General features: G+C 46.9%; 1 protein-coding gene across 2 annotated transcripts in view; it reads right to left on the bottom strand.

The window, feature by feature from the left end:
* The window catches only part of traf3ip3 (TRAF3 interacting protein 3), a 154,861-nt gene that overhangs the window by 92,119 nt on the left and 35,532 nt on the right, over positions 1–27,210 (bottom strand). For both annotated transcript variants that reach the window (XM_072479882.1, XM_072479883.1), the window contains exons 7-8: positions 12,092–12,187; positions 10,233–10,304 (exon numbers count right to left, since the gene is read on the bottom strand). In XM_072479882.1, the coding sequence (XP_072335983.1) occupies positions 10,233–10,304; positions 12,092–12,187 (168 nt within the window). The remainder of the gene's footprint in view (positions 1–10,232; positions 10,305–12,091; positions 12,188–27,210) is intronic.

The raw sequence follows: 27,210 nt of genomic DNA on the forward strand, positions 1-27,210 counted from the left end.
TGTGGTGGTTTGAGTGCAGTTGGTTGTTGCGGTGGTTTGAGTGCAGTTGGTTGTTGCGGTTGTTTGAGTGCAGTTGATTGTTGTGGTGGTTTGAGTGCAGTTGGTTGTGGCGGTTATTTGAGTCCAGTTGGTTGTTGCGGTGGTTTGAGTCCAGTTGGCTGTTGTGGTGATTTGAATCCAGTTGGTTGTTGCGGTGGTTTGAGTGCAGTTGGTTGTTGCGGTTATTTGAGTCCAGTTGGTTGTTGTGGTGGTTTGAGTGCAGTTGGTTGTTGTGGTGGTTTGAGTGCAGTTGGTTGTTGCGTTTATTTGAGCCCAGTTGGTTGTTGTGGTGGTTTGAGTCCAGTTGGTTGTTGCGGTGGTTTGAATCCAGTTGGTTGTTGTGGTGGTTTGAGTCCAGTTGGTTGTTGCGGTTGTTTCAATCCAGTTGGTTGTTGCGGTGGTTTGAGTCCAGTTGGTTGACGTGGTGGTTTGAGTCCAGTTGGTTGTTGCGGTGGTTTGAGTCCAGTAGATTGCTGCGGTGGTTTGAGTGCAGTTGGTTGTTGTGGTGGTTTGAGTCCAGTTGGTTGTTGGGTTGGTTTGAGTCCAGTTGATTGCTGTGGTGGTTTGAGTCCAGTTGGTTGTTGTGGTGGTTTGAGTGCAGTTGGTTGTTGCGGTGGTTTGAGTCCAGTTGGTTTTTGCGGTGGTTTGAGTCCAGTTGGTTGTTGCGGTGGTTTGAGTCCAGTTGGTTGTTGCGGTGGTTTGAGTCCAGTTGGTTGTTGCGGTGGTTTGAGTCCAGTTGGTTGTTGCGGTGGTTTGAGTCCAGTTGGTTGTTGCGGTGGTTTGAGTCCAGTTGGTTGTTGTGGTGGTTTGAGTCCAGTTGGTTGTTGCGGTGGTTTGAGTCCAGTTGGTAGTTGCGGTGGTTTGAGTCCAGTTGGTTGTTGCGGTGGTTTGAGTCCAGTTGGTTGTTGTGGTGGTTTGAGTCCAGTTGGTTGTTGCGGTGGTTTGAGTCCAGTTGGTTGTTGCGGTGGTTTGAGTCCAGTTGGTTGTTGTGGTGGTTTGAGTCCAGTTAGTTGTTGCGGTGGTTTGAGTCCAGTTGGTTGCTGCAGTGGTTTCGCCACTCATGTCTCAGTTAAAATGCCATTGAAGTCTTATTTACATAGAAACGTAGAACCTCGATTTTCATTGATCCACGAGGCTATGACCAAGTCCAGTGGACACCTTCTCCACCAGCAGTATTGAAAGCAGAACCATGGGGAAATGTAGTTAAAAATGGAGTTGTGTTTTATTTGCTGTTGACTCTGTTAGCAGCAAGCAGGGTGTGTGCAAAGCTTCCATCATTGTACTTGGATCAAATCCATCTGAGTGGATCTCTCATATCTTCTTCATTTCAATCTTTTTGACCTTTGTTTTGCTGAAATCAGCTAATGAATGTGAAAAGGAACTAAAACAAACGACAGAAAGTGAAAGCAAATCAATCTAGTCCCCTCCATATTCCTGACAACATGATCCATATCCGCCTTTCCCATCCACTGCCCCAACCCGTCACCACCCACCAGACACAAAAAATAAAACAAAAGTGAAAAATATAGACTAACTTTGACAAAAAATTGTACCTCCTGGACATCCAGTCCTCACTCGCATTCCTTAAAGCATTCTAACAGCGCCGGAGGAGAGAGCCGGGAGATTTAAAAAGCGCGGGAGGAGAGAGCCGGGACAGTGCTGGGAGAGGTGAGTGCACAAAAGGTGTGGCAGGAGTGCCATTAGTCACGGAGTGCTGATTGGAACAGAGTGCATCTGAGTTTAGGTGAGTGACTGAGTTTGTGTGAGTGGCGAGAGAGGGCTGTGTTTTTGTTGGTGTTCGGATTTATCCTTGAGGTTCGATAAAGAAATTTTAAAAATTAAAAAAAATTTAAATTAATTAACTAGTTGAATATGGCTGGACAGGTGATGTGCTGTTGCTGTATGATGATGGAACTGGTGGATCCCATTGAGACCGTCAGTGACCACATCTGCAGCAAGTGTTGGCTGCTCGAGGAACTTCGGCTCAGAGTTGATGAGCTGGAGACCGAGCTGCACACACTGCGGCACATCAGGGAGGGGGAATATTACCTGGACGCTTTGTTTCAGGAGGCAGTCACACCCGGTAGAATAAGTTCTGTTAATTCGGACAGTGGTCAGGGGCAGAGTGGTGTGACTGCAAGGGAGGCAGGTAGGGGGATCCTGAGTTTAGGAGTTGAGGTGCCTCAGCCCTTGACCTTGTCCAACAGGTATGAGGTACTTGCTCCCTGTGTGGATGAGGAAGAGTGCTGTAGGGAGGATGCATTGACTGACCACTGCACCCTGGTACAGGAAGCCATTCAAGAGGGGGGAGTAAAAAGACAAGTGGTAGTTGTAGGGGATTCTATAATTAGGGGGATTGATGGCATCCTTTGTAAGCCAGATCGAGAGTCCCGCATGGTATGTTGCCTGCCCGGTGCCAGGGTGAGGGACATCTCTGATCGACTTGAAAGGATTTTGGAGAGGGAGGGGGAGGATCCAGTTGTTGTGGTCCACGTTGGGACTAACAACATAGGTAAGACTCGGAAAGAGGACCTGTTTGCGGATTATCAAACACTAGGGACTAAATTAAAGAACAGGTCCTCCAGGGTTATAATCTGGATTACTACCCGAGCCACGTGCCAATTGGCATAGGGTTGAGAAAATTAGAGAAGTTAACACGTGGCTAAAGGAGTGGTGCGGGAAAGAGGGATTCCATTTCATGGGGCATTGGCATCAGTTCTGGGGCAGGAGGGACCTGTACCGTTGGGACGGTCTTCACCTGAACCATTCTGGGACCAGTGTTTTAGCGAATAGGATAAATAGGTTGGTGACAAGGACTTTAAACTAGCAAGTTGGGGGGAAGGGAAATGTAAAGCTATGGACAGTATAATGGTTAATGGAGATCAAGGCAGCAGGTTACGTGACAGGTTATTATGTAGAGATATGGGTTCAAAGACAAGGAAAATTAGGAGAAAGGGTAAGAGGAAAAATAAATTGCGGAAAGTTACTGATCAAGGTGTTAGGATTCATAACAAAGACATAAAAAACAGCATAAGTGTACTTTACCTGAATGCTCGTAGTATACAAAATAAGGTAAATGAGTTGATGGCGCAAATCATCGTGAATTACTATGATTTAGTGGCCTTTACTGAAACATGGTTAAAAGATGGTCACGACTGGGAGTTAAATATCCAAGGGTATCAGACTATACGAAAGGATAGAATGGACGGTAAGGGCGGTGGTGTAGCTTTGTTGTTTAAGGATGGCATCCGGGCAATAGTAAGGGATGATATTGGTGCTATGGAGGACAAGGTTGAATCAATTTGGGTGGAAATCATAGAACATAGAACATAGAACGATACAGCGCAGTACAGGCCCTTCGGCCCACGATGTTGCACCGAAACAAAAGCCATCTAACCTACACTATGCCATTATCATCCATATGTTTATCCAATAAACTTTTAAATGCCCTCAATGTTGGCGAGTTCACTACTGTAGCAGGTAGGGCATTCCACGGCCTCACTACTCTTTGCGTAAAGAACCTACCTCTGACCTCTGTCCTATATCTATTACCCCTCAGTTTAAAGCTATGTCCCCTCGTGCCAGCCATTTCCATCCGCGGGAGAAGGCTCTCACTGTCCACCCTATCCAACCCCCTGATCATTTTGTATGCCTCTATTAAGTCTCCTCTTAACCTTCTTCTCTCCAACGAAAACAACCTCAAGTCCATCAGCCTATCCTCATAAGATTTTCCCTCCATACCAGGCAACATCCTGGTAAATCTCCTCTGCACCCGCTCCAAAGCCTCCACGTCCTTCCTATAATGCGGTGACCAGAACTGTACGCAATACTCCAAATGCGGCCGTACCAGCGTTCTGTACAGCTGCAACATGACCTCCTGACTCCGGAACTCAATCCCTCTACCAATAAAGGCCAACACTCCATAGGCCTTCTTCACAACCCTATCAACCTGGGTGGCAACTTTCAGGGATCTATGTACATGGACACCTAGATCCCTCTGCTCATCCACACTTCCAAGAACTTTACCATTAGCCAAATATTCTGCATTCCTGTTATTCCTTCCAAAGTGAATCACCTCACACTTCTCTACATTAAACTCCATTTGCCACCTCTCAGCCCAGCTCTGCAGCTTATCTATATCCCTCTGTAACCTGCTACATCCTTCCACACTATCGACAACACCACTGACTTTAGTATTGTCTGCAAATTTACTCACCCACCCTTCTACGCCTTCCTCTAGGTCATTGATAAAAATGACAGCAACGGCCCCAGAACAGATCCTTGTGGTACTCCACTTGTAACTGAACTCCATTCTGAACATTTCCCATCAACCACCACCCTCTGTCTTCTTTCAGCTAGCCAATTTCTGATCCACATCTCTAAATCACCCTCAATACCCAGCCTCCGTATTTTCTGCAACAGCCTACCGTGGGGAACCTTATCAAACGCTTTGCTGAAATCCATATACACCACATCAACTGCTCTACCCTCGTCTACCTGTTCAGTCACCTTCTCAAAGAACTCGATAAGGTTTGTGAGGCATGACCTACCCTTCACAAAGCCATGCTGACTATCCCTGATCATATTATTCCTATCTAGATGATTATAAATCTTGTCTCTTATAATCCCCTCCAAGACTTTACCCACTACAGACGTGAGGCTCACCGGTCTATAGTTGCCGGGGTTGTCTCTGCTCCCCTTTTTGAACAAAGGGACCACATTTGCTATCCTCCAGAATCAGGAATAGTAAGACGAAAAGGCCACAGATAGGAGTAGTCTATTGGCCACCAAATAGTAACAGGATGGTAGGGCAGGCAATAAGCAAAGAAATAACGGATCCATGTAGAAATGGTACAGCGGTTATCATGGGAGATTTTAATCAGCATATCGATTGGTTTAACCAGGTTGGTAAAGGCAGCCTTGAGGAGGAGTTTATCGAATGTGCCCAGGATAATTTCCTGGAACAGTATATAATGGAACCTACAAGGGAACAAGCGGTCCTAGATCTGGTCCTGTGTAATGAGGCAGGATTGATTAATGATCTCATAGTTCGGGATCCTCTTGGAAGGAGCGACCACAATATGGTGGAATTTAAAATACAGTTGGAGGATGACAAGGTAAAATCAAACACTAGTGTTTTGTGCTAAAACAAAGGCGATTACAATGGGATGAGAGAAGAACTAGTTAAGGTAGACTGAGAGCAAAGACTTCATGGTGAAGCAGTTGAGGAACAGTGGAGAACCTTCCGAGCGATCTTTCACAGTGTTCAGAAAAGGTTCATATCGACAAAAAAGAAAGACGGTAGAAAGGAGAAAAATCGACCGTGGATATCTAAGGAGGTGAGGGAGAGTATCAAATTGAAAGAAAAAACATACAAAGTGGCAAAAATTAGTGGGAGACTAGAGGACTGAGAAGTCTTTAGGGGACAACAGAAAGCTACTAAAAAAGCCAGAAAGAAGAGTAAGGTAGACTATGAAAGTAAACTGGCTCAGAACATAAAAGCAGATAGTAAAAGCTTCTACAAATATATAAGACAAAAAGAGTGGCTAAGGTAAATATTGGTCCTTTGGAAGATGAGAAGGGAGATTTAATAATGGGAGATGAGGAAATGGCTGAGGAGCTGAGCAGGTTTTTTGGGTCAGTCTTCACAGTGGAGGACACAAATAACATGCCGGTGACTGATGGAAATGAAGATATGATAGGTGAGGACCTTGAGATGATTGTAATCACTAAGGAGACAGTATTGGGCAAGCTAATGGGGCTAAAGGTCGACAAGTCTCCTGGCCCTGATGGGATGCATCCCAGAGTGTTAAAAGAGATGGCTAGGGAAATTGTAAACGCACTAGTGATAATTTATCAAAATTCACTAGACTCTGGGGTGGTCCCAGAGGATTGGAAAGTAGCAAACGTGACACCACTGTTTAAAAAAGGAGGTCGGCAGAAAGTGGGAAATTATAGGCTGGTAAGCTTTACTTCGGTTGTAGGGAAAATGCTGGAATCTATCATTAAGGAGGAAATAGCGGGGCATCTGGAGGGAAATTGTCCCATTGGGCAGACGCAGCATGGGTTCACAAAGGGTAGGTTGTGTCTGACTAATTTGGTAGAATTTTTTGAGGACGTTACCAGTGCAGTAGATAACGGGGAGCCAATGGATGTGGTATATCTGGATTTCCAGAAAGCTTTTGACAAGGTGCCACACAAAAGGTTGCTGCATAAACTAAAGGTGCATGGCATTGAGGGTAAAGTGGTAGCATGGGTAGAGGATTGGTTAACTAACAGAAAGCAGAGAGTGGGGATAAATGGGTGTTTCTCTGGTTGGCAACCTGTAACTAGTGGAGTCCCTCAAGGATCAGTGTTGGGCCCGCAGTTGTTCACAATTTACATGGACGATTTGGAGTTGGGGACCAAGTGCAATGTGTCAAAGTTTGCAGACGACACTAAGATGAGTGGTAAAGCAAAAAGTGCAGAGGATACCGGAAGTCTGTAGAAGGATTTGGATAGGTTAAGTGAATGGGCTAGGGTCTGGCAGATGGAATTCAATGTTGCCAAGTGTGAGGCTATCCATTTTGGGAGGAATAACAGCAGAATGGATTATTATTTAAACGGTAAGATGTTAAAACATGCTGCTGTGCAGAGGGACCTGGGTGTGCTGGTGCACGAGTCGCAAACAGTTGGTGTGCAGGTGCAACAGGTGATTAAGAAGGCTAATCGAGTTTTGTCTTTCATTGCTAGAGGGATGGAGTTCAAGACTAGGGAGGTTATGCTGCAATTGTATAGGGTGTTGGTGAGGCCGCATCTGGAGTATTGTGTTCAGTTTTGGTCTCCTTACCTGAGAAAGGACATATTGGCACTGGAGGGAGTGCAGAGGAGATTCACTAGGTTGATCCCAGAGTTGAGGGGATTAGATTATGACGAGAGGGTGAGTAGACTGGGACTGTACTCATTGGATGCGGGGGGATCTTATTGAGACATATAAAATTATGAAGGGAATAGATAGGATAGATGTGGTCAGGTTGTTTCCACTGGTCGGGGAAAGCAGAACTTGGGGGCATAGCCTCAAAATAAGGGGAGGTAGATTTAGGACGGAGTGTAGGAGGAACTTCTTCACCCAAAGGGTTGTGAATCTCTGGAATTCCTTGCCCAGTGAAGCAGTTGAGGCTCCTTCTTTCAACGTTTTTAAGAAAAAGATAGTTGCCTTTCTAAAGAATAAAGGGATTCGGGGATATGGTGTACGGGCCGGAGAGTGGAGCTGATTCCACAAAGGTCAGCCATGATCTCATTAAATGGTGGAGCAGGCCCGAGGGGCCAGATGGCCTACTCCTGTTCCTAGTTCTTATGTTCTTATGTTCTTATGTTCTATCTTCTGACAACCTTTGTGAAATTAATTCAGTTAATTGGGGGCGGATGTTTGAGGGCAAATCATGACATGTGGGAGGCTTTCAAGTGTCAGTTGAAAGGAATTCAGGACCGGCATGTTCCTGTGAGGAAGAAGGATAAATACGGCAATTTTCGGGAACCTTGGATAACGAGAGATATTGTAGGCCTCGTCAAAAAGAAAAAGGAGGCATTTGTCAGGGCTAAAAGGCTGGGAACAGACGAAGCCTGCGTGGAATATAAGGAAAGTAGGAAGGAACTTAAGCAAGGAGTCAGGAGGGCTAGAAGGGGTCACGAAAAGTCATTGGCAAATAGGGTTAAGGAAAATCCCAAGGCTTTTTACACGTACATAAAAAACAAGAGGTTAGCCAGGGAAAGGGTTGGCCCACTGAAGGATAGGCAAGGGAATCTATGTGTGGAGCCAGAGGAAATGGGCGAGGTACTAAATGAATACTTTGCATCAGTATTCACCAAAGAGAAGAAATTGGTAGATGTTGAGTCTGGAGAAGGGTGTGTAGATAGCCTGGGTCACATTGAGATCCAGAAAGACGAGGTGTTGGGTGTCTTAAAAAATATTAAGGTAGATAAGTCCCCAGGGCCTGATGGGATCTACCCCAGAATACTGCTGGAGGCAGAGGCTGGAGAGGAAATTGCTGAGGCCTTGACAGAAATCTTTGGATCCTCACTGTCTTAGGGGATGTCCCGGAGGACTGGAGAATAGCCAATGTTGTTCCTCTGTTTAAGAAGGGTAGCAAGGATAATCCAGGGAACTACAGGCCGGTGAGCCTTACTTCAGTGGTAGGGAAATTACTGGAGAGAATCATTCGAGACAGGATCTACTCCCATTTGGAAGCAAATGGACGTATTAGTGAGAGGCAGCGTGGTTTTGTGAAGGGGAGGTCGTGTCTCACTAACTTGATAGAGTTTTTCGAGGAGGTCACTAAGATGATTGATGCAGGTAGGGCAGTGGATGTTGTCTGTATGGACTTCAGTAAGGCCTTTGACAAGGTCCCTCATGGTAGACTAGTACAAAAGGTAAAGTCACATGGGATCAGGGGTGAGCTGGCAAGGTGGATACAGAACTGGCTAGGTCATAGAAGGCAGAGAGTAGCAATAAAAGGATGCTTTTCTAATTGGAGGGCTGTGACCAGTGGTGTTCCACAGGGATCAGTGCTGGGACCTTTGCTGTTTGTAGTATATATAAATGATTTGGAGGAAAATGTAACTGGTCTGATTAGTAAGTTTGCAGATGACACAAAGGTTGGTGGAATTGCGGCTAGCGATGAGGACTGTCAGAGGATACAGCAGGATTTAGATTGTTTGGAGACTTGGGCGGAGAGATGGCAGATGGAGTTTAATCTGGACAAATGTGAGGTAATGCATTTTGGAAGGTCTAATGCAGGTAGGGAATATACAGTGAATGGTAGAACCCTCAAGAGTATTGAAAGTCAAAGAGACCTAGGAGTACAGGTCCACAGGTCACTGAAAGGGCAACACAGGTGGAGAAGGTAGTCAAGAAGGCATACGGCATGCTTGCCTTCATTGGCCGGGGCATTGAGTATAAGAATTGGCAAGTCATGTTGCAGCTGTATAGAACCTTAGTTAGGCCACACTTGGAGTATAGTGTTCAATTCTGGTCGCCACACTACCAGAAGGATGTGGAGGCTTTAGAGAGGGTGCAGAAGAGATTTACCAGAATGTTGCCTGGTATGGAGGGCATTAGCTATGAGGAGCGGTTGAATAAACTCGATTTGTTCTCACTGGAACGAAGGAGGTTGAGGGGCGACCTGATAGAGGTCTACAAAATTATGAGGGGCATAGACAGAGTGGATAGTCAGTGGCTTTTCCCCGGGGTAGAGGGGTCAATTACTAGGGGGCATAGGTTTAAGGTGAGAGGGGCAAGGTTTAGAGTAGATGTACGAGGCAAGCTTTTACGCAGAGGGTAGTGGGTGCCTGGAACTCGCTACCGGAGGAGGTGGTGGAAGCAGGGACGATAGGGACATTTAAGGGGCATCTTGACAAATACATGAATAGGATGGGAATAGAGGGATACGGACCCAGGAAGTGTAGAAGATTGTAGTTTAGTCGGGCAGCATGATCGGCACGGGCTTGGAGGGCCGAAGGGCCTGTTCCTGTGCTATACATTTCTTTGTTCTTTGTTCTTTGTTAACTTCACCCTGCATTTTTCTAGTTTATCAGGTAAACCTGAGTTTATTACCAATTTACCAATCGATGGAAACAAACTTCCACTATTTACACTCTCAAGACTTCCATAATTTGAAAAATCCTTCGTGGATGTATGCAACCTTTTCAGTTTCTGTGAATAAAGTGTTTTAGGCCGTTAGTGACTCTTTGTACCATTGCAGTGAATTTTCACTGTGCTGTGTTAATAACTCTCATATCCTTCTTATAATGAATGACAAACTCCAACCTTGGCTTAATTAATGTGAAATGAAAATGAAATGAAAATGAATGTCTTAAACATGTTCAACATTACTTTTCACCTTTATATTTGCTGTCCTCTGTATAAAACCCGTTTTGCATTATTGATAGCAGTTTTTAAAATTGCATATTTATGTACCTGCAACCCCAGATCCTTCAATTTGTTGAACATGATTGCTGTTCAGGTCACTGCTTGTTTTTTGTATAAGTAATATTCCACATTTTTCCTGTTAAATTGAATTTGTTGACACTGTGCAATAATCTGAATGATATTTTTGCTTGTAAACATACGTTAGGAGACTTTGTTCTCTCAATGATTTACAGGGATTTGTTCAGTTAAGAATTCCGTTTTTTAAATAATTCTTTCTTTCTGTTACCTGTGCCCAGGTGTGTAACTGATTCTCAAGCGACTGCAGTTTACAATTCGCTAAGTCATCATCCAACTGCACCTGTATAAACAGAAATAAAGATTCAACTCAAAGTCATCAACTGATAAAGAGTCCATATGATACTGGGCTACATTATATTCATCCTCAGAAAATTCACCTAATCTTTAGACAGGTGAGGGTCTCATTTAAATATTAAAATCATGCTGGATGATGTCTTTGGGATTGCAATGTGTTTTAATTCCCGAAAGCCAACTCTGAAATCTCCAACAGGACAAAGTTCATGGACTACCCAACAGGACAAAGTAAATTTGAATAAATAACTTTTAGCTTGAATCCTTGTTGTTTGTGCATTGAAGTTTAAAGTCCTCGTAATCTGTGCCTTGTGAATCAGAAAGAATGAGATGACCATCATATTTAAAAGTAACCCAATTGACATTGTTGTTATGGTCCTGGACGATTCTTTCCCTGTCCCAAGGAAGCCTTGGCTCATCTTTAGTTATCAGCATTAAGGGGATGTGTTTTTAAAGTTGTTGCTTACTTTCTAAGTTACCATATTTCTACTTCTCTGTTACAGAACTGTGTTGTGTGAGCGAATATAAAGAAACATAAATATAAAGGTAAGTCTGTTTTCTTTTAGCTTCCTGTGCTGTGGCAGTATCGGCTATCCTGCGTGTGATTTGCAGCACAGAATGAGTAATCAATGTTGCTGCAACAACGTCAAACATTTTCTATTTAATACAGAGGAAAAGCCCCACATGGTGACCTCTGGATCTTATTCGCTAAAAGGTTGTGATCCTACTGTATAATTCTTGCTTTTCAGATGTGAGCAGTAGCTATTTAGCTGTAAAAACAAGCAACACAAGAGAAGCTTGTATGTGTGTGGGATTTAGTCAAACATAGAACATACAGTGCAGTGTGAGGCCATCCGGCCCACCGAGTCTGCACCGACCCACTTAAGCCCTCACTTCCACCCTATCCCCCTAACCCAATAACCCCATCCTAACCTTTTTTTGTTGGGACACTAAGGGAAATTTAGCATGGCCAATCCACCTAACCTGCACATTTTTGGACTGTGGGAGGAAACCGGAGCACCGGAGGAAACCCACGCAGACACGGGGAGAAAGTGCAGACACCACACAGACAGTGACCCAAGCCGGAAATCGAACCTGGGGCCCTGGTGCTGTGAAGCCACAGTGCTATCCACTTGTGCTACCGTGCTGCCCATACAGCATATTGTTCATTTGTGTGTCAGGTATAAATACCATTGCTATAAATACCATTGCTCTAATTAATAAAAATAGAATATACTACACCTTTAATAAGTACCAGTGCAAACTGGAAATATTGGATTTTCTTGAATACATATAATCAAATATTACTTTGTGCTGAGACCTGGGTTAAAGCCAACATTCACATTAAACCCAGCTCACGTCTGCTGGATTATTTTTCACTTTCATTGCAGGGAATTTGCTTGGCTGGAAGTATTGTCCCTTCAGACTAAAAAACTCACATGTACATATTGAAATTGTTTGCACACCACAGACTCTTCGGGACAATGGATCAATGACAATCTGTCTACATTCTACCAATCAACAAGTGAATATTAGCACACACCATCCTGACATATACCACTGTTCCTTCATTGTCATTGGGCCGGTATTCTGGAATTCCCTACCATCTGGGAGTTTAATAAGGCCACAACTACTTCTCAGAGAGACCAGGAATGGGCCAGAAATCACCTTTGTCAGCACTTCCAACATCTGTTGAGTAAAACATACAAAGGAATGGAAGATTCTGGATTCACCAACCAGTATTAATTGGCAGTAAATCGCCCTATCCTTTCCTACCTTCCATGATTTCTCTGCCGCCTGAAAGACTGTTGCAAGTAGCTGTTGGAGAAGAGTGAGTTTCTTTTTCAGCATCAGTTCACGATGCAGAGCTTCCTGCAAGAGGAATATACATTTAGTATTAGTCCAAACTCTAACAATCTGATAAACTCACATGTTTGCTTGGTATTGAAAACTATATTAAATCACTAAATCTATACTTGTTGAATTATAGTTATCTAATTTTCATAGAATCATAGACGCGATTCTCCCTACTTACCTGCCCTGCACTCCCCCACCCTTCAAACCCTCCCTCCACCTTCACTTCATGAACATGGCTCCCCTCGCCCCCTGGCCCTTGACAGTGCCACCCTGGCACCCAGGCAGTGCTCTTGCCAGGGTGGCAGTGCCAAGGTGCCAGCTGAGCAATGCCAAGATGCCCATGTTCCAGGGGGAGAGCAGGTAGCCACCCGACACCTACCCGGGTGCAGCGTCCCTGGGAAGGCCGAAGAATTGAGGGAGGCTGGTGGATCCCGCGTAGGTGGGTTATAAGTAGGTTTATGACCTACTTCCGCGAGCGTCATTCGGTCCCATCCATTTGAATGACTATGATTTAGTGGCCTTTACTGAAACATGGTTAAAGGATGGTCACGACTGGGTGTTAAATATCCAAGGGTATCAAACTATTCGGAAGGACAGAGTGGATGGTAAGGGAGGTGGTGTAGCTCTGTTATTTAAGGATGACATCCGGGCAATAGTAAGGGATGACATCGGTACTATGGAGGATAAGGTTGAATCCATTTGGGTGGAAATCAGGAATAGTAAGGCGAAAAGTCACTGATAGGAGTAGTCTTTATAGGCCACCAAATAGTAACATTATGGTGGTGCACGCAATAAACAAAGAAATAACTGATGCATGTAGAAATGGTGCAGCAGTTATCATGGCGGAATTTAATCTACATGTCGATTGGTTTAACCAGGTCGGTCAAGGCAGCCTTGAGGAGGAGTTTATAGAATGTACCCGCAATAGTTTCCTGGAACAGTATGTAATGGAACCCATGAGGGAACAAGCGGTCCTAGATCTGGTCCTACGTAATGAGACAGGATTGATTAATGGTCTCATAGTTAGGGATCCTCTCGGAAGGAGCGATCACAATATGGTGGAATGTAAAATACAGATGGAGGGTGAGAAGGTAAAATCAAACACTGGTATTTTGTGCTTAAACAAAGGAGATTACAATGGGATGAGAGAAGAGCTTGCTAAGGTATTTGATTTGATTTATTATTGTCACATGCATTAGTATACAGTGAAAAGTATTGTTTCTTGCATGCTGTACAAACAATGCATACCGTACATAGGGAAGGAGAGACTGCAGAATATAATGTTACAGTGTAGCAAAGTGTAGAGAAAAGATCAACTTAATACGAGGTAGGTCCATTCAAAAGTCTGATGGCAGTAGGGAAGAAGTTGTTCTTGAGTCGGTTGGTAGTGACCTCAAACTTTGGTATCTTTTTCCTGACGGAAGAAGGTGGAAGAGAGTATGTCCGGGGTGCGTGGGGTCCTTAATTATGTTGGCTGCCTTTCTGAGGCAGCGGGAATTATAGATAGAGTCAATGGATGGGAGGCTGGTTTGCGTGATGGACTGGGCTACATTCACAACATTTTGTAGTTTCCTGCGGTCGTGGGCAGAGCAGGATCCATACCAAGCTGTGATACAACCAGAAAGATTGCTTTCTATGGTGCATCTGTAGAAGTTGGTGAGGGGCGTAGTTGACATGCCAAATTTCCTGAGTCTTCTGAGAAAGTAGAGTCGTTGTTGGGCTTTTTTAACTATAGTGTCGGCATGGGAGGACCAGGACAGGCTGTTGGTGATCTGTACACCTAAAAATTTGAAGCTCTCGACCCTTTCTACTTTGTTCCCATTGATGTAGACAGGGGCATGTTCTCCACTACGCTTCCTGAAGTCGATGATAATCTCCTTCGTTTTGTTGACATTGAGGAAGAGATTATTGTCATCACACCAGTTCACCAGATTCTCTATATCATTCCTGCACTCTGTCTCGTCATTGTTTGAAATCTGACCCACTACGGTGGTGTCATCAGCAAATTTGAAAATCGAGTTAGAGGGGAATTTGGCCACACAGTCATAGGTGTATAAGGAGTATAGGAGGGGGCTGAGGACACAGCCTTGTGGGGCACCAGTATTGAGGATGATCATGGAGGAGGTGTTGTTGCCTATCTTTACTGATTGTGGCCTGTGGGTTAGAAAGTTCAGGATCCAGTCACAGAGGGAGGAGCCGAGGCCAAGGCCACGGAGTTTGGAGATGAGTTTTGTCGGAATAATGGTGTTGAAGGCTGAGCTGTAGTCGATAAATAGGATTCTGACATAGGTGTCGTTGTTATCTAGGTGTTCCAGGGTAGAGTGCAGGGCCATGGAGATGGCGTCTGCTGTGGACCTGTTGCAGGGGTAGGCGAACTGTAGTGGATCAAGGCAATCCGGGAGGCTGGAGTTGATTCGTGCCATGACTAACCTTTCGAAGCAGTTCATGATGATGGATGTCACAGCCAGTGGACAATAGTCATTAAGGCCACGCTGCTTGACTTTATTTTGGTACAGGGATGATGGTCGTCTTCTTGAAGCAGATAGGGACCTCAGATTGTTGTAAAGAGAGGTTGACGATGTCGGTGAATACCCCCGCCAGCTGATCCGCGCAAGACCTGAGTGCTCGGCCGGGTACCCCATCCGGGCCAGTGGCTTTCCGTGGGTTGACCTTCGACAAGGCTGCTCTGAGTCTGCAGTGGTGATCTCCGATACAAGTTCATCCGAGGCTTCTGGGGTGGAGGGCTCGCTCTCGCTGACCTCTTGCTCAAAGCGGGCACAGAATGCATTGAACTCATCAGGGAGGGGTGCGTTGGAGCCGACAATTTTACATGCCTTCATCTTGTAGCCCGTTATGTCTTGCAGACCTTGCCATAGACGGCGGGGATCCGTGTGGCGAGCCTGGGACTCGAGCTCGGTCCGGGACTGTCTTTTGGCATCTCTGATGGATTTCTTTGGATCATAAGAACATAAGAACATAAGAACTAGGAGCAGGAGTAGGCCATCTGGCCCCTCAAGCCTGTTCCACCATTCAATGAGATCATGGCTGATCTTTTGTGGACTCAGCTCCACTTTCCGGCCCGAACCCCATAACCCTTAATCCCTTTATTCTTCAAAAAACTATCTATCTTTATCTTAAAAACATTTAATGAAGGAGCCTCTACTGCTTCACTGGGCAAGGAATTCCATAGATTCACAACCCTTTGGGTGAAGAAGTTCCTCCTAAACTCAGTCCTAAATCTACTTCCCCTTATTTTGAGGCTATGCCCCCTAGTTCTGCTTTTACCCGCCAGTGGAAACAACCTGCCCGCATCTATCCTATCTATTCCCTTCATAATCTTATATGTTTCTATAAGATCCCCCCTCATCCTTCTAAATTCCAACGAGTACAGTCCCAGTCTACTCAACCTCTCCTCGTAATCCAACCCCTTCAGCTCTGGGATTAACCTAGTGAATCTCCTCTGCACACCCTCCAGTGCCAGTACGTCCTTTCTCAAGTAAGGAGATCAAAACTGAACACAATACTCCAGGTGTGGCCTCACTAACACCTTATACAATTGCAGCATAACCTCCCTAGTCTTAAACTCCATCCCTCTAGCAATGAAGGACAAAATTCTATTTGCCTTCTTAATCACCTGTTGCACCTGAAAACCAACTTTCTGCGACTCATGCACTAGCACACCCAGGTCTCTCTGCACAGCAGCATGTTTTAATATTTTATCATTTAAATAATAATCCCTTTTGCTGTTATTCCTACCAAAATGGATAACCTCACATTTGTCAACATTGTATTCCATCTGCCAGACCCTAGCCCATTCACTTAGCCTATCCAAATCCCTCTGCAGACTTCCAGTATCCTCTGCACTTTTTGCTTTACCACTTATCTTAGTATCGTCTGCAAACTTGGACACATTGCCCTTGGTCCCCAACTCCAAATCATCTATGTAAATTGTGAACAGTTGTGGGCCCAACACTGATCCCTGAGGGACATCACTAGCTACTGATTGCCAACCAGAGAAACACCCATTAATCCCCACTCTTTGCTTTCTATTAATTAACCAATCCTCGATCCATGCTACTACTTTCCCCTTAATGCCATGCATCTTTATCTTATGCAACAACCTTTTGTGTGGCACCTTGTCAAAGGCTTTCTGGAAATCCAGATATACCACATCCATTGGCTCCCCGTTATCTACCGCACTGTTAATGTCCTCAAAAAATTCCACTAAATTAGTTAGGCACGACCTGCCCTTTATGAACCCATGCTGCGTCTGTCCAATGGGACAATTTCCATCCAGATACCTCGCTATTTCTTCCTTGATGACAGATTCCAGCATCTTCCCTACTACCGAAGTTAAGCTCACTGGCCTATAATTACCCGCTTTCTGCCTACCTCCTTTTTTAAACAGTGGTGTTACGTTTGCTAATTTCCAATCCGCCGGGACCACCCCAGAGTCGAGTGAATTTTGGTAAATTATCACTAGTGCATTTGCAATTTCCCTAGCCATCTCTTTTAGCACTCTGGGATGCATTCCATCAGGGCCAGGAGACTTGTCTACCTTTAGCCCCATTAGCTTGCCCATCACTATCTTCTTGGTGATATCAATCCTCTCAAGGTCCTCACCTGTCATAGCCTCATTTCCATCAGTCACTGGCATGTTATTTGTGTCTTCCACTGTGAAGACCGACCCAAAAAACCTGTTCAGTTCCTCAGCCATTTCCTCATCTCCCATTATTAAATCTCCCTTCTCATCCTCTAAAGGACCAATATTTACCTTAGCCACTCTTTTTTGTTTTATGTATTTGTAGAAACTTTTACTATCTGTTTTTATATTCTGAGCAAGTTTACTCTCATAATCTATCTTACTCTTCTTTATAGCTTTTTTAGTAGCTTTCTGTTGCCCCCTAAAGATTTCCCAGTCCTCTAGTCTCCCACTGATCTTTGCTACTTTGGCTTTCTTGTAGAGGTCAGGGTCGCCTGACTTGAACGCCTCAGACCCAGACTTCAGCAAGCGGTGGATATCCCTGTTCATCCAGGGTTTCATTTGCTTCTTTGGCACACAGTCTCCGACACACTTATTAATGAAGTCAGTTACTGTAGTGGCGTACTCGTTCAGGCTGGTCGCAGACTTTTTAAATACTGACCAGTCCACTGACTCTAAGCTGTCCCGTAGGAGATCATCCGATTCCTCAGACCAACAACGCACGTCTTTCTTTGACGGATTCTCCCGCTTCAGTTTTTGCTTATAAGCCGGGAGCAGGAGCACAGCCTTGTGGTCAGATTTGCCGGAGTGTGGGCGGGCGATAGAGCGGTAGGCATGTTTGGTATTTGTACAGCAGTGGTCCAGGATGCTTGGAACTCTGGTGGAACAGGTGACGTGTTGGTGGTAACTTGGTAGTACGCTCTTGAGCTTGGTCTGATTGAAGTCCCCAGCTGCAATGAACAAGGCCTCGGGATGTTTTGTTTCAAGGCTATTTGTGGTGGTGAATATTTCGTCCAGTGCGATTTTCACGTTCGCATGAGGTGGGATGTAAACTGCCATCAGGATAACGGAGCTGAACTCCCGCGGAAGGTAGTAGGGGCGGCATTTTAGCGTGAGGTATTCTTGGTCCGGTGAGCAGAAACTCACCAGTGTTGCTACATCTAGGCACCAGGAGGTGTTGATTAGGAGGCAAACCCCACCTCCCCTTGCCTTGCCTGAGGCTGCCGTATGGTCCATTCGGTGGATTGAGAAGCCCTCTGGTTGTAGGGCTCAGTCTGCTGAAGCTGGAGTGAGCCATGTCTCCATGAAACAGAGCACACAGCAGTCCCTTAGTTCTCTTTGAAAAGTGAGTCTGGCTTAAAGTTTGTCTGGCTTGTTTTCTAGAGATTGGACGTTCGCTCGGAGTAAGCTGGGCAGAGGGGCTTGGGGCCGCGTTGTTTCACTATCACCTGCAGGGCTGCGCGTTTCCCACGCTTCCTGGAGTGATGGCTTCTTTTTGAGCCTGGGAGACGGTGAGAGTATGCAGTGTTAAGGGAATAGTTGTGTCCAATGAGGTTATTCACTCTGGTCAGTGTGTGGATGGAGGATTTGTTGCCTTGCTTGCGGTTCCTGCGTCAGTAGGTGGGTCTGCGCGTGTGGTAAACACTGTATTGCATTGTGTTGTGTTGTACGTGCCTGGGTTTGTCCAGGCTGCCTCCGTCTGTGGCTCCTCCCCTCGGGCTCATGTATAAAGGTGGCAAGTCTCCGCCTCCGACCCAGTTCGGGACCAGAGGCCAGGAGGCTTGCTGTTTAGTGTATTAAAGCCTCAGTTACGTTCATCGCTCGTCGTGTGTTTATTGATGGCATATCAGTTTAATAAACTAAACTTCTAAGATGAACTCCTCACTCAAGCCTGATGGCCTGGAGCTGGACCCACAGGCAGCCGACACCACGGAAATATTTGAGCACTGGCTAAGCTGCTTCGAAGCATAGCTCGGATCCTTCACCGAAGACTTCACAGACCTCCAGAAGAAGCAGATCCTCCACGCACGGGTGAGCCCACGATCTTTCTTCTCATCAGGGACGCCCCTTGTATGCGGAGGCAATAATGTGGCTGAAGGGACAATATGTGAAGTCCGTTAACGAGGTCTATGCTAGGCACCTCCTCGCCATGAGACGACAACGCCCTGGGGAATCACTTGCAGAATTCCTGCGTGCTTTGCATGTATTCTGCCGGAACTGTGACTGCCGGGCGATATCAGCTACCCAGCACGCTGAGCTGCTGATCAGGGACGCTTATGTCGCAGGCATGAAATCAAACTATATCCGCCAGCGATTACTAGAAGGGGGTACACTTGGCCTCCCAGAGACAGTGCAACTCTCCAACTCGCTGGAGGTGGACTCCCAGAACATGGAGGCCTACACCTCCGACCACGCAGCACCCTCGTGGACGCACCCATCATCCGACCCAGTGCGACGCAAGCTTGTGCCGCGCAGCGGCCCGCCAATGCCGGAGGCCCGAGGTGCTACTTTTGCGGCCAGGGTAATCACCCCAGACAACGCTGCCCTGCACGGAACGCAACTTACAATGGGTGTGGGAGGAAGGGCCACTTTGCAAAAGCCTGCCAAGCCCAATCTTCCCCTAAAACTTCCAGGCCCAGCAGTGCTGCCTGCTGCCCGTTGCGGCCGCCCCCAGCTGACCCGCCACGTGCGACCCATGGGGGCCGGCATCTTAAACACATCCTCCAACCGCCACGTGCAACCCACGGGGCTGCCATCTTGGACGCCATCGCCGCTGCCACCCGCCACGCATGACCCATGAGGGCCGCAATCTTGGACGCCATCGCTGATGCCTCCCGCTACCTCCGACCGGCCTACCAACCGCCTTCCGAAGCTTGCCTCCATCACGCTCGACCAGTCCCGACCGCACCACCTCGCGAAGTCTACGATGACTGTCCGGCTCAACGGGCACGAGACGGCCTGTCTTTTCGACTCCGGGAGCACAGACAGCTTCATTCACCCAGATACGGTGAGGCGCTGCTCCCTCCCAATCTTACCTGTGGCCCAGAAAATCTCCCTGGCTTCCGGATCCAACGCAGAAGAAATCCGGGGGTACTGTGTCGCGACCCTTACTGTACAAGGCGTAGAGTACGCTAACTTCAAACTCCACGTCCTTCCCTATCTCTGTGCTGCCCTATTACTGGGGCTCAACTTCCAGTGCCACCTCCAAAGCCTTATCTTAAAGTTCGGTGGACCCCTGCCACCCCTCATCGTCTGTAGCCTCGCAACCCTTAAGGTCGCCCCACCGTCGCTCTTCGCAAATCTCATCCCGGAGTGTAAGCCCATTGCTACCAGGAGCAGAAGATACAGTGCCCGGGACAGGGCCTTTGTCAGGTCGGAGATCCAGCGACTCCTGCGAGAGGGGATCATAGAGGCCAGTACCAGCCCCTGGAGAGCCCAAGTGGTGGTCGTCAAGACTGGGGAGAAGCACCGTATGGTCATCGATTACAGTCAGACCATCAACCGGAACACGCAGCTCGATGCGTACCCCCGCCCCCGCATATCTGACATGGTCAACCAGATTGCGCAGTATCTTCTCCACAGTTGACTTGAAGTCCACACACCACCAGCTCCCTATCCTCCTGGAGGACCACCAAGACACTGCCTTCGAGGCAGATGGCCGCCTCTACCACTCCCTCAGGGTCCCCTTCGGCGTCACCAATGGGGTCTCGGTCTTCCAAAGAGAAATGGACCGAATGGTTGACCACTACGGGCTGCAGGCCACGTTCCCGTACTTAGACAATGTCACCATCTGCGGCCATGACCAGCAGGACCATGACAAAAACCTCCGGCACTTACTCCACACCGCCAAACTCCTGAACCTCACCTATAATAAAGAAAATGCGTTTTCCGCACAACCCGCCTAGCCATCCTCGGCTACACCGTGGAACACGGAGTCCTAGGGCCCGGCCCCGGCTGCATGCGCCCCCTCCTGGGACACCCCCTCCCCACTGGCCCAAGGCCCTGAAGAGATGCCTGGGGTTCTTCTTGTACTCTGCCCAGTGGGTCCCCAATTATGCGGACAAGGCCCGTCCACTTATCAAATCCACCATTTTTCCCCTGACGGCTGAGGCCCGACTGACCTTCAGTCGCATCAAGGCAGATATTGCCAAAGCCGCGAAGCACACTGTGGATGAGTCCATCCCATTCCAGGTGGCGAGCGATGCTTCGGACTTCGCTCTGGCCACTACCCTCAACCAGGGGGCAGGCCCGTGGCTTTCTTCTCCCGTACCCTCCATGCCTCCGAAATTCGACACTCCTCCGTCGAAAAGGAAGCCCAAGCCATAGTGGAAGCTGTGCGACATTGGAAGCATTACCTGGCTGGCAGGCGATTCACTCTCCTCACTGACCAACGGTCGGTTGCCTTCATGTTCAATAACACACAGCAGGGCAAGATCAAGAATGACAAGATTCTGAGGTGGAGGATCGAGCTCTCCACCTACAACTACGATATCTTGTATCGACCTGGGAAGCTCAATGAGCCCCCAGATGCCCTATCCCGCGGTACATGTGCCAGCGCACAAGTTGACCGACTCCGGGCTCTCCACAATGACCTCTGTCACCCGGGGGTCACCCGTTTTTTTTCAATTCATCAAGGCTCGCGACCTGCCTTGCTCCATCGACGAGGTCAGGATCGTGACCAGGGACTGCCAGGTCTGTGCGGAGTGCAAGCCGCACTTCTGTCGGCCAGATAGAGCACACCTGGTAAAGGCCTCTTGCCCCTTTGAGCGCCTCAGCATCGATTTCAAAGGGCCCCTCCCCTCAACCGACCGTAACCTGTACTTCCTTAACATTGTTGACGAGTACTCAAGGTTCCCCTTCGCCATCCCGTGCCCTGACATGACCTCTGCCACCGTCATCAAGGCCCTGCACAGTCTTTTCACCCTGTTCGGGTTCCCCGCTTACCTCCTTTATGAGCGACGAGTTACGTCAGTTCCTGCTCAGCAAAGGCATCGCCTCCAGCAGGACGACCAGCTACAACCCCCGGGGCAATGGACAGATGGAGAGGGAGAACGCGAAGTTCTGGAAGGCCGTCCTCCTGGCCCTATGGTCTAGAAGTCTCCCAGTCTCCCGCTGGTGGGAGGTCCTCTCCGATGCGCTCCGCGCCGTCCGGTCGCTCCTGTCTACAGCCACCAACGAGACTCCTCAGGAGCGTATGTTTGCTTTCCCCAGGAAGTCCACCTCCGGGGTCTCACTCCCGACCTGGCTGGCAGTCCCAGGGCCCGTCCTCCTCCGGAAGCATGAGAGGAGCCATAAATCCGACCCCCTCGTCGAGAAGGTCCTGCTCCTCCTGCCAATCCACAATATGCCTACGTGGCACACCAGGACGGGCGACAGGACAGTCTCCCTCCGGGATTTGGCACCTGCAGGTTCCCCAGCGACCATCACCCCCGACACTACACCATCTTCCCCCACCTCTACCCACCTACCTCAAGAACTGGCACCCGCAGGCCCACCGATGACCATCACCACCACCTCCGCCCATACACCGCCCCCCCCCCTCCACCGACTCAACAACTGGGTGAAGAATGTTAAGTAATGGGTTAAGAGACATTGCAATTAGTTGTCTCATTTATGTTAAGTATCCATTAATTGACACTGATATGTAAAGGGGCTTCAGGTGGCCTCTGGGGGGTGGTGGTTGTTACGAGTTTTGTGCAGAGGCTGTGGAAGTGAAATAAATGGTGTTTGGTGAAAAGGAACAAGAACTTTAGACTCTACATTTCACAGCAACTAAAACGTCTAACAATTGGTAGCAGGGGATGGTTGCTGTGCAAATGTGAAGGTTTGATAGATACAACTTTTCCTGATCAAACCAAGGAGTGAGTGAGAAGGAAAAAAAAGATACATGGCTGAACTCAGGATAGAGATGGCCGGATATGACTATCCTCCCTTATTTTCTGAGAGGGAATCTTACGACCAATGGAGAAGTGCAGTAGTTATGTGGACTAAAGTAACTGCTTTGGGAAAGAGAAAACAAGGTATGGCATTGGCTCTTTCTCTACCATATGGCAGTAAAATCCTAAACAAAGTGCTTTCTGAGCTGGAATTGGACAAGTTAGACTCAGAAGAAGGTCTGGAGACTTTATTACATTATATGGATAAGATTTATAAGAAAGATGACTTGTTCAGTGCGTATGAAGCATGGTCGGATTTTGATAAGTTCCGGAAAATGGAGGATATCTCCATGGAAGACTATATAATGGAATTTGGCAGACTATATAAAAGACTGCAGAAACACAATCTGGAATTTCCACAGTCTGTGTTGGCCTTTAAATTACTTGACTGTGCTAGAGTGAGCAACATGGATAGGCTCTGGTTTTGACAGGAGTTCAGTTTACTGATAAGGATACCTTATTCGAACAGATGACAAAAGCTTTACAAAAGTTTCTGGGGAAACATTCGATTCCGATGGCTCTGATGACCCAAATAGGTCAGCCTGCAATAAGGCAGAATATGGAAGATACACTACTAACAGGATAGCGAAATTGTATGGCTACGAACAGGGCTCAAGACTATCGAAGGAGTCTAAGACAAGGAAATTATGAAGACAGAAACCCAGTTAGAACCTACAATAGGAAGATGAACCCCAGAAATGCACGGGGCATGATAAATTGATGTTTTCGATGTGAATCTCAATACCATTATGCTTTCAACTGTCCAACTCGTTATGATAGAGTGTTTGAAGTGACACATGACACGGAAGAGTCAGAAGAGGAAAAAGATATTGACCAGAAAGAAGGCATTGTCCTATTGACAAGCAGTTTTACGCCGGTAATGAGGGTGTTGGTTGCAGAATCCTTCAACTGTGCTGTATTGGACAGTGGCTGCACATCTACTGTGTGTGGAATTGACTGGTTAAAATGTTACCTGGACTCTTTGAATGCTGAAAATCGTAACACGGTTAAGGAATTTGAAAGTTCCACAAGTTTCAGGTTTGGGGATGATAATACTCTGAAGTCGCTGAAAAGAGTGGTGATCCCTTGCAATATTGCTGGAGTGAATCATTTCATTAGCACGGATGTTGTATCAAGTGAGATACCTTTGCTTCTGAGCAGACCGTCAATGAAGAAAGCACACATGAAACTGGATATGGAACAGGATAAGGCAACAGTTTTTGGAAAGAAGGTGGCCTTACAATTTACACAGTCGGGACACTATTATATTCCATTACTGACAAATAATATTTCAAGTAGAGTGGTTAAGGATGTGTTAATGGTAGTTGAGAATGGGACTTTAGCTGATAAAAAGCTTGTGGTATTAAAACTGCACAGGCAATTTGCACATCTGTCTCCTCGGAGGCTGAAAAATGTATTAAAGGATGCAGGGGTAAGGGATGACGACTATACTAAACTGATAGAACAGGTTAGTGACCGCTGTGAAGTTTGTAGGAAGCACAGAAGGACACCAGCACGACCGATAGTAACCCTACCTTTGGCCAGGGATTTTAACGACATTGTGGCCATGGACCTTAAGATCTGGGATAAAGCAAATAATATATTTATTTTGCATTTTGTAGATTTAGCAACCAGATTTAGTCAATCAACGATTGTACGAAGTAAAGAAAAGAGAGTAATTCTGGATCAAATCGTGGAAAAATGGATAGGGACAGGAATGGGTCCACCGGCAAAATTCCTTACGGACAATGGGGGAGAATTTGCTAATGATCATAGAATTTATCATAGCATTTACAGTGCAGAAGGAGGCCATTCGGCCCATCGAGTCTGCACCGGCTCTTGGAAAGAGCGCCCTACCCAAGGTCAACACCTCCATTCTATCCCCATAACCCAGTAACCTCACCCAACACTAAGGGCAATTTTGGACACTAAGGGCAATTTATCATGGCCAATCCACCTAACCTGCACATCTTTGGACTGTGGGAGGGAGCCGGAGCACCTGGAGGAAACCCACGCACACACGGGGAGGATGTGCAGACTCCACACAGACAGTGACCCAAGCCGAAATCGAACCTGGGATCCTGGAGCTGTGAAGCAATTGTGCTATCCACAATGCTACCGTGCTGCCCCTTATGATAAGTTGAGGGATATGAATATCAGAGTTATAAATACGGCTGCAGAAAGCCCATTTAGTAATAGTGTCTGTGAAAGAAATCATGCTGTCATCGGTGACATGCTTCGGAAACTTTTGGCTGACCGACCAAATTGCAGGCTAAATTCAGCTTTAGCATGGGCAGTACATGCAAAGAATTCATTGCAGATGGTTGGGGGCTATAGTCCTTATCAATTAGTGTTTGGTAGAAATCCTGAAATTCCATCCATTTTGGATGACCAGCCTCCAGCTTGGGAGGGGACTACAATTAGCTCTGGTTTTGCTGAACATTTAAATGCATTACATAGCAGTAGAAAAGCTTTTTTGGAAGCAGAAGTCTCTGAAAGAATTCGCAGAGCTTTAAGACATAACGTACGGCCATCAGATGCCGTTTTTCAGCAAGGAGGCATGGTATACTATAAGAGAGACAATTCTAATGAATGGAAAGGCCCAGGGAATATCATAGGCATAGATGGCAAAACGATTATTTTGCAACATGGTAATCAAACTGTTAGGGTCCATTCATCAAGGATAATGGGTACAGATTACAAATTTTCAAATTTAGACAGAGCAGACAGACATGACGAGGAATCAGAGTCATCTGGTACGCATGTGTTACAGAACTATGAGGACCAATTAACTGATGTAGACACGGTTTCTGCGGAGGAACATAACACTTCTGATGAATTAGAACAGGCCATTTTTCCGAAAGGGCAACTGTCAAAAGTTGGTACAAAAGTGACATACTTGCCTGAAGGGTCTAGTCCTTGGAAGGATGCAACTGTTATAAGTAGAGCAGGGAAGGGCACTGGAAAGTATAAACATTGGTTGAATGTACAGCATTCAGGGGAAGGAGTCAAGACAATGGATTGGGAAAACGAAGTTCAAAAATGGAGGGCACAGAAACGCAGTGCCAGTTCAGATAGTATATCGGATAGTGAACAGGTCCGCAGGAAAAGGTCGAGAACTATTGAAAGGACATCCCACAGCAGAAGGGAAAGATCAAGCAGTAGCAGTACAGAACGAGATACCAGGCGGGAGAGGGGACGTAGTTTATCAAGATCTCGGAACATGAGTAAGACTACGAATACTAATAGGAGTAGAAGCCCACATGCTCGTGAGATTTTGGTGGCTTCAAATAAATTAGATGAAAAAGTTATGAAAGAAGCCAAACAGCAAGAATTGCATAGTTGGAGTGAATTTGGGGTATACACGGAAGTACCGGATAGGGCACAAAGAGCTCTATCCCACAGATGGATTTGCACAGAAAAGGTTCTTCTGGATGGAACTTATATGGCAAAGGCCGGGCTTGTGGCAAGGGGATTTGAAGAAAACTTAGAAGATCAGGATTTAAGGGTAGATTCACCTACAGCAGGAAAGGTTATTTTAAAGATCTTCTTGGCTCTATTAGCTACAAAGGATGGGAATGCAAATCTATAGATATAAAAGCTGCCTTTTTGCAGGGGCATCAGCTCCAGAGAGACATTTTTCTCCGTCCTCCTAAAGAAGCAGCGAAAACAGCGCGAGTGGAGAGAGAGCCGGGACAGCGAAAACAGCGCGGGAGGAGAGAGCCGGGAGATTTAAAAAGAGCAGGAGGAGAGAGCTCGGACAGCGAAAACAGCGCGAGTGGAGAGAGAGCCGGGAGATTTAAAAAGCGCGGGAGGAGAGAGCCCGGACAGCGAAAACAGCGCGAGCGGAGAGAGAGCCGGGACAGCGAAAACAGCGCGGGAGGAGAGAGCCGGGAGATTTAAAAAGCGCGGGAGGAGAGAGCCCGGACAGCGAAAACAGCGCGAGTGGAGAGAGAGCCGGGACAGCGAAAACAGCGCGGGAGGAGAGAGCCGGGAGATTTAAAAAGAGCAGGAGGAGAGAGCCCGGACAGCGAAAACAGCGCGGGAGGAGAGAGCCGGGAGATTTTAAAAGTGCGGGAGGAGAGGGCCCGGACAGCGAAAACAGCGCGGGAGGAGAGAGCCGGGAGATTTAAAAAGTGCGGGAGGAGAGAGCCCGGACAGTGCTGGGAGAGGTGAGTGCACAAAAGGTGTGGCAGGAGTGCCTTTAGTCACGGAGTGCTGATTGGAACAGAGTGCATCTGAGTGTAGGTGAGTGACTGAGTTTGGATGAGTGGCTGTGTTTTTGTTCGTATTCGGGTTTATCCTTGAGGTTCTATAAAAAAAATGTTTTAAATTATTTAAATTAATTAACTAATTGAATATGGCTGGACAGGTGATGTGCTGTTGCTGTATGATGATGGAACTGGTGGATCCCATTGAGACCGTCAGTGACCACATCTGCAGCAAGTGTTGGGTGCTCGAGGAACTTCGGCTCAGAATTGATGAGCTGGAGACCGAGCTGCACACACTGCGGCACATCAGGGAGGGGGAAAATTACCTGGACGCTTTGTTTCAGGAGGCAGTCACACCCGGTAGAATAAGTACTGTTAATTCGGACAGTGGTCAGGGACAGAGTGGTG

The sequence above is a fragment of the Scyliorhinus torazame genome, chromosome 17 (genome assembly GCF_047496885.1).
Source record: "Scyliorhinus torazame isolate Kashiwa2021f chromosome 17, sScyTor2.1, whole genome shotgun sequence".
NCBI lineage: Eukaryota > Metazoa > Chordata > Chondrichthyes > Carcharhiniformes > Scyliorhinidae > Scyliorhinus > Scyliorhinus torazame.